Below are 11,649 nucleotides of genomic sequence, written 5' to 3' on the forward strand. Positions count from 1 at the left end.
AACAAAAATCTATTGTCACTTTTATTTCAGAGGAATTACCTTAATCTATCTTAATGAGCTAACGTTTTGCTTTTTCCCGTTTTAGTTTCTTCAGTTTCTCGTATTTTCTGCTGTCAACCCGGCATTTAACTTATCTGTTTCCTCACAGAACCGTAGCCAGTGTGAGGCAAAACCCTGAGGTACTTGCCTCAGTCATTTTATCATTTTGCTGTTTTTCTTTTTGAAGGAGGAAAGTAAAACATTGCTTTAATATATCCCTAGTCGTGAAGAGAATTTACTGACCATGGACATTGCCTTAGTCATATTTTTGTTCTGGCTACGACCCTACTAAGTAACTATACATGAACCTAGCAGGTCGCACGGAATGGAGGCCAGTGCTAGCGCTAAGTTTCACGACCCAAACATAGTGTTGGGAACGTAAATTTGTGTTACTTAATTTTTAGTTTTAGTTTGCTTAATGTTGATCTTGTAATTATTCGCGGCTGTCCATTGGTCAAAGTTAGCCCACACTTTGTATCTTGTATCGTCCAGGTTCTTAGATTCCTTACTCGTTTTGTGTAAGCGCGCGGTTTAGTTACGTTTTAACAATTAGCTTCCATCGATGGTCATGTTAAGGTTTGTCTACTGCTACTGACCTTGCTGAGGTTCCTCTTTGACGTTCCTGTTTTGGCGTTAGTTCTCAATTCTTGACTGACCTACTCGTTGTATCAAGTGCTTTGCTATTCGTTTGCGGGAGTCGCACAAAAATGTTTTGGCTATTGTTTTACAAAAGGGTCAGTCGGCCCGTGTTCCCACATATGCTTATCGAATGGGTATTTAACGTTCCTTTGGCAGTTAGACAGTAGACGACAGTGCTTCGGATAGAGTGCCAGCGCCAAACCAATTAATACGGAATTCCAGATTCCCTGGTACCTCTAACCCTCTGGAATAAGTCGTTTAAACAGGAATTAACAATCAAATTCTATTAAAAGAGTGTTCTTCTGAAGTACACGTTACATTTTTCTCTGTTATAAACGCTGGCTCCACCAAAATCAGGGAAATTTAGAGGACAAAGTACGACTTTACAAAGCGCGGAAGTAAGAGTAGCGCGTAGTCCTGGACGCCAGTCTCTAAATATAGCCTTACACATCTGACTTCCGATTTGTCCAAAAAAAATGGCGCCCGCAACGACAAATGCTTCAACTTTTTCTTCCACTGCGATAACTGGTAAGATGACCTTTGAATCGCAATTTTCTCTCGTCCGATGTAACATCTAATGCTTAATTATCTTTCTAGGTTTTTCAACTGTACTTACATCGCCAAAAACCGAAGATACAAGCGTCGACAACACAGATTTTTATACCGGCCTCGGACTTGCGATAAGTTCCAGCGTTTTCATCGGCACAAGTTTTATCATCAAGAAGAAAGGCTTGCTTAAAGTAACAAGGAGTTCAGGAACGAGAGCGGGTATATACGATGTAGTTAATAGTACGCTTCATTAGTTTATGGTGGTCCAACGATCTTGAATGCTTGCGTTTTTCTGGATAGAAACAACATGAATTTTTAAAGTGCGCAAATTCGATCATGTGGCAAACTTTCGATATTAACGGCGGAGGTGCCATGTTTCAGATTTTAATCCCAGCTTCTGGCATTTTCTCTGTGTTGTCTAGGTCAAGGAGGCTACGCTTATCTGAAGGAATGGCTCTGGTGGTCTGGAATGATAACAAGTGAGAGAAAAATTTATTTATAATCGTTTCAATGAACTGAAGTGGATTTTCTTTCTTCTTCAGCACAGCTAGCGCAAATATCAAAACATGGAGGCAGCTGTTTTGTTTTTCCCGTTTCCGAAGAAACGGCATAACAATCGTTTCAACTGCGCTTGTGATCTGTCGTTTTGACTGTTGTTTAGTCGCTAAAGTGAGGTCTGTTCATAAAGTTTACATGGAAATATTAATGTATGAAAACGATCTACCCTTTAGTTTGAGAACTTCATCATTCAACTTTGTCAGTTTTGATGGAATAACTCTTCTGTGAAGTCCAGTTAAGCTTAGATTCATTTCTGGTTGTTAAAATATCGTGACCTTCATCATAAGCTTTTTTGATGTGTGTGATGAATGGTAGTGATGTAAGGTAGTCGAATAAAACTGTAAAGTAACGTTAATATTTTCTACACTTTGTGAAACGAGGTGAGGAAATTAAACACAGGAAATATTTTTCACAACTTGTCCCACGGTGAAATCTCAAAGTGACTACATCGTGAAACAATAGATAATATATTTTATCACGAATGACGTATCTCGCAACTGTTTTTACCACTGAAAAAATGGATACAAGATAAAATAATACATTCATTGTACCAAATGCTGTGTTTTATTTTCAGTGATCGTTGGCGAGATCGCTAACTTTACAGCATATGCGTTTGCTCCAGCTATTCTTGTTACTCCATTAGGAGCGTTGAGCGTTTTAGTAAGGTACGTTCAAGCTAGATGTAATATGTTGTTGACTAATATCTTCTTCTGTTCATCAAATTGATAAAGAATTATATAAAATGTCATCAAGCAGGAAGGTGATAAAAATATGAAAGTCATCTTCTAAGAGTTACCAAATATTTGATTTTTTTACACAACTAACTATATATTTAGTTCAGAGGGTTGACAACTTAAATCAACCAATCAGATTGCACCATTGCCAGTCCAATATTTTCCAACTATTGGACCTGGAACTATCCCAAATGAACCCACATAACTACTCGTGAAAGTTTTCTTTCTTTCTTTCTTTCTTTTTTTTTTTTGCAACTGTTTGTTTCTGTCATTTTAACCCATTAGCACTTGTGCTGGCCTTTTTGCCTTTGTGAGTAGATTGGAGCTAATTTAGCTCATAGCTGAAAATGTCAAAAATGTCTAAAAAATGCCTTTTGCCAAAAGCTTCAGGTGTTAAATACGTCAGATGTAGATTATAAATGCTAATTCGGATCTCAATGACAATTGCTACAGCCTTATTCTAGTCCCTGATTGTGTGATATTTTCAAAACATTTCAGTCAAGACTTGTAATAACTCTCTTACCAGCCAAGCTTGCTAGGGACCATACTGGAAGAATAACTACCCTTGGTTTTTTTGTGTGTGTGTGCACCTCGCTGCACTTCGTCTCCACTGTCAAGACCTCAGGTCATTACTTCCTCAGTATGGCCCTCATGCCTGGTAAAATACAAATACATGTGCCCCAAGATTCTCAGAAATACATTATTTTCATTATTTCTCAGAAATACATTATTATTTCACCCTGTGAAAGCCAGCATAGGCTACCTCGGATGTGGATGCCCCACCAACAGATTGCAGACAAAGTTCACAATTCTTTACATCACCAGTGTACCATTTCTTTAACAAATTATTGTATTGTGTTATAATTATGAATTATTTTCTTTCACAGTGCATTGCTAGCATCATATTTTCTACAAGAGAAACAGAATCTTCATGGTAAAATTGGCTGTCTGCTGTCAATCATTGGCTCAACAGTGCTTGTCATTCATGCACCACAGGAAGAGGAAGTGAAGCGCATGGATGACCTAGAGCCAAAGCTTACATCACCAGGTATTTGATAGAAACTGAGTCAATAAGATGTAACACAAACAAGTTAGGTCAAACAAGATCTGTAGTTACATTTAGATTGAGTGCAGCTCGGGTTCGATGCTGATCCGGTGCCATATGTTTGTTTAGTTTGTTGTTGGTTCTCGCCTGGCTCTGAGGGTTCTTCTCTGGTTTTCCTCCCTCTACAAAAACCAACACTCCAAATTCCAATTTGACTAGGACAGAGGACCTGCAGGAAAACCAGCAAAGGTTGATATGGCTTCCTCTTTAAATATTGAAACTTACATGTATTTTAAGTCTAGTGAACCTAATGTGAAGCCTTGGAGCCGATGGCTCATAGCTGCCGGAGCTTATCCCGGTTTCTGTAGCATGAAGCAGCTGGGAGTATTTCTACTCCCCCTGGATGGGATGCTAGTCCATCACAGGTCACTCCCCCGCAATTCATTAGGTTTCCCCAACAATTTGCCGGTACCCATTTATACTCCTGGGTGGCGAGAGGCACTGTGAGAGTTAAGTGTCTTGTCCAAGAACACAACACCGTGTCCCTGGCCAGGGCTCAAACCCGGACTGCTCGTTCCAGAACGAGCACACTAACCATGAGGCCACCGTGCCTCCCTGAGCTAAGCTGGGTTGAAAATTATGCTCGTGGCTTCCTCAAAGAGCAGCACAAAGAAAGATGAAACACAAAGTAAGATGAAACATGACTAATGATAAAGTCACATTACAAAATTAATGTTTGGCAACCATTTTTGATTCTTTATGAGACTTTACAGTGGCTTCAATATCATATAATTAAAAAGGGATCACTTGGTCTATCTGGGACCAGATGAATGGTTAGAAATGACAAGGGTTTTTATTAAATATAACCAGATAAATGGTGTTACATTTGGATATATAGCATTCAGGAATGTGAGATAATCAATAGGAAGCAGGCTCTTAGCCAGATGGGTGTCCAGGCGTCCTGTGGACTGCCACCTATTAAAGAAAATTGTTTTATTTTTCATAAGTTACATTATTAATTGTTCATTTGAGCAGGCCCCATAGCACATTTTCGACGCCCACTTTTCAAATCCTGGCTAAAAGCCTGATGGGAAGAATATGACTACTAGGTTCTGTTTGGTCAAAAGGAAAATAGGCAAGCTCAAAGGCTAAATTTTTTTTATGAAATTTCACATTTGATACTAACAGTAATGCAGGCTTCAGGGAATATTTTCAACACAAATATTAGCAAAAGAAATATACAACATTTTAACATTGTTGGATGTCATTGTCAAGTAAATGTGTAGCTTAGTTTTTGCATTATAAAAGGATCTACAATATACTATGCACATAAGGTGGCAAAATATGTTAACTAAGTGACCAGAAAACGTGTGACTGTTAGCTAGGAAACTATGTCGTATATTTCTTTCTCTAATATTTGTGTTGAAGATACTAACAGTGTCATATGTATCGCTATACTAACTTATTTATTTTTTCATTCATTTATTTATTTATTTTACAGGCTTTGTGGCTTACGGTTTCATTATCATAATATTTGCACTAGTTCTAGTATTCTATTATGGACCACGATTTGGCAAAACAAATATTCTGGTGTACATTGCAATCTGTTCCCTGATTGGTTCATTGTCTGTAATGGGATGCAAAGGTCTTGGAATAGTGATTAAGCAGACACTCCATGGAGACAGCCAGCTAACGAATCCTGTGGCGTGGGGCTTGTTATTCGCTGTATTAGCGTGTGTGATGACACAGATGAACTACCTGAATAAGGCTCTTGACATCTTTAATACATCCTTAGTAACTCCAATCTATTATGTCATGTTCACAACACTGACAATCATTGCTTCAGCAATTTTGTTCCGGGAGTGGGAGGTCATGAACTCTAAAGACACTATAGGTGCAATTTGTGGATTTCTGACGATAGTGTTTGGTGTGTTCTTGCTACACGCATTCAAGGATGTTCACTTCAGTTTAAAGGATGTTCTCAAGTTTTCCTCCCAGGCTAATGGTGCTCCAAAGACGAGAAATCCTGGAAAACAGGCAAACGACGAAACAGAGGCAATGCTTATGCATCGCATCAACAATGCTACTGATGAAGAAGAAGAAGAAGAGTCTGTCACAGTATTTACCAACAATATCAATCATTTATAATATATCACTTCATCTATTTATTAGAATTTCAAATAAATTTATGAGTTTGTTCAAAACGGATAGTGTTTCTGTAATTCACCTAGACAGAGTGGGTATTAAAATTATTGGAACCTGACTGTACAAAAAAACCTAACAAAAATATTGCACAATGTTTTCTCAGTAAAACCAACAATTTATTAATATAATTTTTACTATTCTGTATATTAATGATTTTTCAACTTATGCAGTCAAGTATTCTTAAGTCAGCACTTTGTGTGTTGGATTCGCTGGCCAGTGATGAAGTGATTTTTCATTAACACTGTTCAGTGTTCACACACTGTTTGGGGTTTGTTACTTATTCCAGAACAAGAGTTGTTTCACTTATTATATTTCATAATTTTTGATAGTTACTAATAAGTTCAGTCATAGCAGGGCACCTATGCAACCCACTCTTTGTTGCAGTGAGCAGATGAGCAAAAAATCAGCTTCACCTTTGTTGTCAAAGTCAACTTGATATTTAACTGACTGCCAGTTATTTAACCTTAGTTTAGATTTATTACACTGTTGAACTGGTTTTATTATATAGCTGAATTAAGTTTAACACTGGGTTTTGCAGCCACTATATATTGTATTAGTAAAGCGTGGGTTGAACTGTGGTTTGTTTAGTCCATGTTAAGACTTGAACTCATCATTTTCATAACCCACTGAACATTAATCAAGTAATCATGCAGTCAAATTCTGTCAGTAACTGAATCCTTAAAGTAGCATTGGTTAAGACCAATGTAATCATTAGATGGCACCAGGAGTTGGTCAATCTTTGAAAGTGTTTTCAACCTCACATTTTCTTGAGGTGTATGTCTTTAATAAAATATTTGTTAGTTTGATTGATCAGTCAGTGGGTTATGTTAAAACAACTGATGGACTAAATTGCGCCTCGCCAATATAATTTTACAGAAACATCAAGCTTACCATATTGTTAATAATTTCCTTAATAAAGGACCAGTGAATGGTCCTTCAAAAACCACTGAACTTGGAAAATTTTGGTCAAATTCCATAGGTCTCAAAGTCTTGTTTTTTTAGCAGTCGTGTGTGTCTTTAGGTCTCAATTTTTTCCAGAAAGCTGTCTTGGGGTCTCGATTTTTTGCAAAGCAAAGAAAGTCTCAAAGTACAGATTTGTTTGTTTGTGTATAAATAAGTCTTAACATTTGAGAGTCTCAACATCTTGCACTCGCATTAAAACACTTTGAAGTCTTGGTTTCACCATTTAGTTCCAAATGTATTAGGCTTGCAAAGAAAAATGCATCTTGAATTGACCACTTGCCACCTGCTGGCCTATACAGCATAAAATACAGTGTCTGAAAAGCTATTCCTTTTATTCCTTTTTTGACAAAATAGTAAATAGTAAACCTATTTTCTAATTCAGATGTGGGGAAATTAAAAACAATACACATACATCAAAATGTTTGGTTATAATAATACAGCCAGTTTACAAGCTGTAATGGAAGTTAAGAAAAGCATTACGTATAAGTCAGGAAGCAAAATCCAATGGGATGGCTTGGTAGTCATCACTGTTGCTATGCAACTTGTCGCTAAGTAATATATATCTTCCTTTTTGTATCAGACTGCAGGAGAGGATCTAGGGGAAGGGTGCAGGGGTGTGCACCGCTCCCTGAGATGAAGCCTTCTTTGTATTTGCTTTTAAAATTTGTTTACCTTGCTGGTCAGTTACTCCATTCCTTAGTGGTGCACGCCGTCCTTAGAAAAATCCTGGATCCGCCCCTGGACTGCCATGACTTTCAGTTGAGCAAGTTATTTTGTTAGCTAGTTTGGTGGTCTTTAGGTAAATAGATTTTCATTTGAAGGGGTGCGTGGAAAAAAGCCCCAAGTGACTTTTGATCTCGTATTAAATTCTCCTTGTTCATAGAAGGAAGCGAAAAGCAATTTTCAAGGAGAATCTTTTTCCACACACCCCTTCAGTTGTAATAGTCCTTTTCACAGTTAACTTTGCTCATTTGCATTACAATAAAATTTAGCATGTATGTGAGGCAAATTCACATTGGATTGCATTGTAATTCAAATTAGAAATATTAGCCGTGAAAGAGCTGCTATTCTAACTGTCAATTAATGTTTAAAGTTTCAATTATGTATTTTTGTATTTAAAAATACAAAGAGGTAGCACTCAGTTGATTATCCAGATGCAGTCGGTGGTGCAATCATTTTGGATTGCAATAATGTACTTACTTCAGTAAGAATTACCTTGTAACCTTTCAATTCTTACAATCAAGTGTGCCACAGCTGAAGTTAGTCTATATTTTTGAGTTTTAACTAATACTAACTATTAAGAAACTTAACTTCAGTCTGTGGATCTATAAATAACAAAACAATAACTTCATAACAAACAAACATCTCTCTCCTGGTCATAACATTTATAATACAAGATTAACTTTGAAAACTGTTCAGCGTAAGTTTTCCAAAAACCTATATCACAATCTGTTTTAATCTTCTTCAATTTGTCCATCAGTACCTTCTTTTGTATTTGCTGTGTTGTTGAAAGGTTCCTTCACTGTTTTATGTGGTTATTTATTTTTTATATTTCACTTAATGTAGTGGCCATTTTCTTAATGTCTAAATTTAGTTAAAATCTCTGACACAGTTCCCTTAAGCCAAAACAGTATTGAGACATCATAAGCAGACAGGATATTTAGTACAATGCAAATGAAATGAAGGGAGAAATAACTAATATTTTTCAATGACTGACAGCAGGGTAGATATTTGTCACTGACGTTTCATACTTCTGTGAAGAATCAATAATACTATTTACCTAACTGATCAATTTATGAGAAAAAATGGCAATTGAATAGGTCAATTTGGCGACTGTAAGTACATTTTTAGTAGGAAACCTCATGTAATGTAGGGGCCGATGCACTTATGGTAACCAGTGTTATCAAAATTCACAATCCCATAGCTCTAAGGTGTGATTGCGTTGATGTAAAATAGTGTAACATTTAGTTTTACGATATCACTGAAAATGTCATTTTCAATAAAAGAGATTTCTGAAATCATTTTGATTGGTTAATGACTTCCACAAAATTACAACTAAATAGTCTACTTTATTTTAAGTAAATGGTTCAACAACTCTGGCAAACATTCAACTCAAAAGCCAACTGAAGGTAAAATGCAGGGACAGGACAAAACCTACAGGACCTGTACCACCTTCCCTTGGTTGGTGGAATTTCGGGTGCTGAACATCTTTTTAAAAATGTGCTGCTTGATTTAACATGCCAAATTAAGAATATCTACGAAGTTTTATAAGAATCTGTTGCAAACTCATAAAAATATACACCTTATTCCAAAGTGGCTGCCATTTTAGTATTCTTTTGTTTACTTGAAAATGAGCCCTTTTTGCCTCGTTTAAGGAAAATACTCTTGAATTTCGATTTTAAGAACGAGGCAACAAGGGCTAACTTGCAAGTAAACTAAAGAATACTTAAATGGCAGCCATTTTGGAATAACATGTATGGGACTCCAAACTCACAAGCAAATGTTTGCCAAGGGCAAGCATTTCAACTTTTGGTGGCCAGGCAAACCACTGACAATGATTTCATTTATCAGAGTGTTTTGGAGCTGCATCTTAACTCATACTAATGGATGATAAACTCTTGATTATACAGCTGGACACTCGGGAGGAAGTTGATTTTAATCGAGTCCATTGATGCATACAATTATTTTCGAGAAATTAGATTAGTTCTGTTCTGGCGTCTGGAAATTTTTTTTTTTTTTTTTTTGAAAAAAAAAAAAAACACTTTCCGGAAGGAAACATATATATGGTGTTCCTTGCTTTGTGGCATTTACGAAGTTGATTTTTCATTATATATTGTCAATGAAGCTGGCAGACTAATTTCTATTAATTCAGTACAAATTTTTGTGTCAATATATTCATTTGATGGCATCATTTTACTTACATATTAATGAAGTCAGCTATTAAAATAATTTTATTTACAAGCTTAGTACATTATACAAATACTTGCAGATTCAGTCTTTACACAAACATCAGTTAGAATCTCATGTCATTTACAACTGAGCTCTTCAAAGGCAGTTTGCTTTGCATAGGAAAATATTGACTTAACATTTATGATGCAGGCCATTTTGTCTTTCAACCTCTTCAGCTGAACCTCTGGCATATATAGTTCTTAATTTAAAAGTCCCTAAGTCAGTAAGAGGATATATTTATTTAACAGTTTCATTTGGTTACCACATATGCACACTAGTTATCGCCAGCAAATGAATTCAAAACCAATTTTACTTACTCGACTATCTAACAATTAGACTATTTCTTCCTAAACTTGACCCTCCAAGTCTGGGCGTCTCTGCGGTTTTGATTTGTAATGGGTATAAAATCCAAAGTCTTGAGTTTAGGTAGAGTTGAAATAATGTGTTGTTTATAACCTGGAATGCTCTCAATGGGATTTCCATGCAGAGTTATGCTAATAAGTTCTGGAAGTGCAGCAAGTTTGTCAATTTCTGACAGTTTTTCAATGGCGTTTGAATGGAGGTATAAAATCTTAAGCTTTGGATACTGTAGCAGAACCTGAAAAACAGAAATAAAACCAGTTGTGTCACCCAATAAGGTACAGGGTATACATGCAGTCCAGTTCAGGTCCTCTTTTGTCCCAGAAGGGGGACTCATATATAAAGGACAGGGGCCTTGTCATACCTTTACGGGTTAATAGTGATAAGAACATAGAACAAGGCATAAAGCTACCTTTGCATCCATTGTGTTTTATTCCATGTAAGGCCTCACAAAATGTAACATTTCATAACAACTTACCTGAAGCAAATATTTCAAAGTTTCGTGCCAACTGCAATAATTATTATTGCAGTTGGCATGAAACTTTGAATTTGCTTCAGGTAAGTTGTTATCAAATGTTACATTTTGTGAGGACTTACATGAAATAAAACACAATGGAAAGAAACACTCAAGAGTGCGCAGTACAGACTGGAAATCAAAAGTAAACTGTTTTAGCCATAAAAGTAAACCAACTTACCTTATCAATGGAAGAGAGGTCATTAAAAGATAAATCAAGCCAGGCCAGCTCTAGAGGGTTTTCCAAAAAATGTTCCAGTGTGGAAGGCAAGCACTCGTAATCAGAAATGGCATTATAGCAAAAGCGAACCATATTTGACTTGTAATGTCCAGATTCTTCAATTTTCTGTAAGAAAAGAAGATAAAGTTAGTACATAATGCCTTATTGTTAACGATCTTTCCAATAGAATAAATTAGTGAATATATGAAAGATCATATATTTGAACTGCGGAGAAAGAAATGAAGACATGATTGATCATCGCATTTATACACACAACTTAAGCAGTTGTGAAATTAAAGCCTGAAAAAAAATTGGATCATGTGTAATTTGTGCACCCCTCAACTGATGTATCGGTCGACATATTGACCTACACTCGACCGACGTATCGGTCAACATATCGACCGACACTCAACCGATATGTTGGTCGACATATCGACTGACACTCGGCCGATATATCGACCGAGATATGTCAGTCAATATATTGACCGATATAGCAGCTGAGACATTGGCCGACAGTTGGTCAACGTATTGACTGACTATCGGCAGATATCTCGGTCGATATAGTGCCCGACACTCGGCCAATACGTTGACCATTGATTGTTGGCGGAATATCGGTCGACTGTTGTTGGTATGTCAGTCAACTGTCATATAATAGAAGTCAAAAGCTTAGAGTGCCAGTGTCAGATGTATATCGAGTCATGCACATTTCATCCTTTTTTGGTCAACCTTAAAAGTTTCTGAAGGTTTTATGTTCAGATCATGTGCCACAAATTTAGTCATTGTCAAGCAACTGCCAAATACACAAAATACATTTGATAGGAAAGAGGATAAGGACTATGAAGGATAACAAGGTGCTGAAGTAGAACTGATGACA

General features: G+C 36.6%; 2 protein-coding genes across 2 annotated transcripts in view; one reads left to right on the plus strand and one right to left on the minus strand.

Annotated features, from left to right (window-relative positions):
• The first annotated feature begins 376 nt into the window (after window positions 1-376).
• Window positions 377-6,579, plus strand: LOC145497041 (magnesium transporter NIPA2-like). Its single transcript, XM_081476830.1, has 6 exons — window positions 377-1,206; window positions 1,276-1,446; window positions 1,650-1,706; window positions 2,360-2,450; window positions 3,407-3,567; window positions 5,066-6,579. The coding sequence occupies exons 1-6, from the start codon at window positions 1,155-1,157 to the stop codon at window positions 5,710-5,712; spliced, it is 1,179 nt and encodes a 392-aa protein (XP_081332956.1). The 5' UTR covers window positions 377-1,154; the 3' UTR covers window positions 5,713-6,579.
• Window positions 6,580-9,484: 2,905 nt separating this feature from the next.
• The window catches only part of LOC145497044 (leucine-rich repeat-containing protein 51-like), a 6,270-nt gene continuing 4,105 nt past the window's right edge, over window positions 9,485-11,649 (minus strand). The window contains exons 3-4 of the mRNA XM_081476834.1: window positions 10,737-10,901; window positions 9,485-10,279 (exon numbers count right to left, since the gene is read on the minus strand). Of these exons, the coding sequence (XP_081332960.1) occupies window positions 10,019-10,279; window positions 10,737-10,901 (426 nt within the window). The 3' untranslated portion in view covers window positions 9,485-10,018. The remainder of the gene's footprint in view (window positions 10,280-10,736; window positions 10,902-11,649) is intronic.

This window comes from Orbicella franksi, chromosome 9 (assembly GCF_964199315.1).
Source record: "Orbicella franksi chromosome 9, jaOrbFran1.1, whole genome shotgun sequence".
NCBI lineage: Eukaryota > Metazoa > Cnidaria > Anthozoa > Scleractinia > Merulinidae > Orbicella > Orbicella franksi.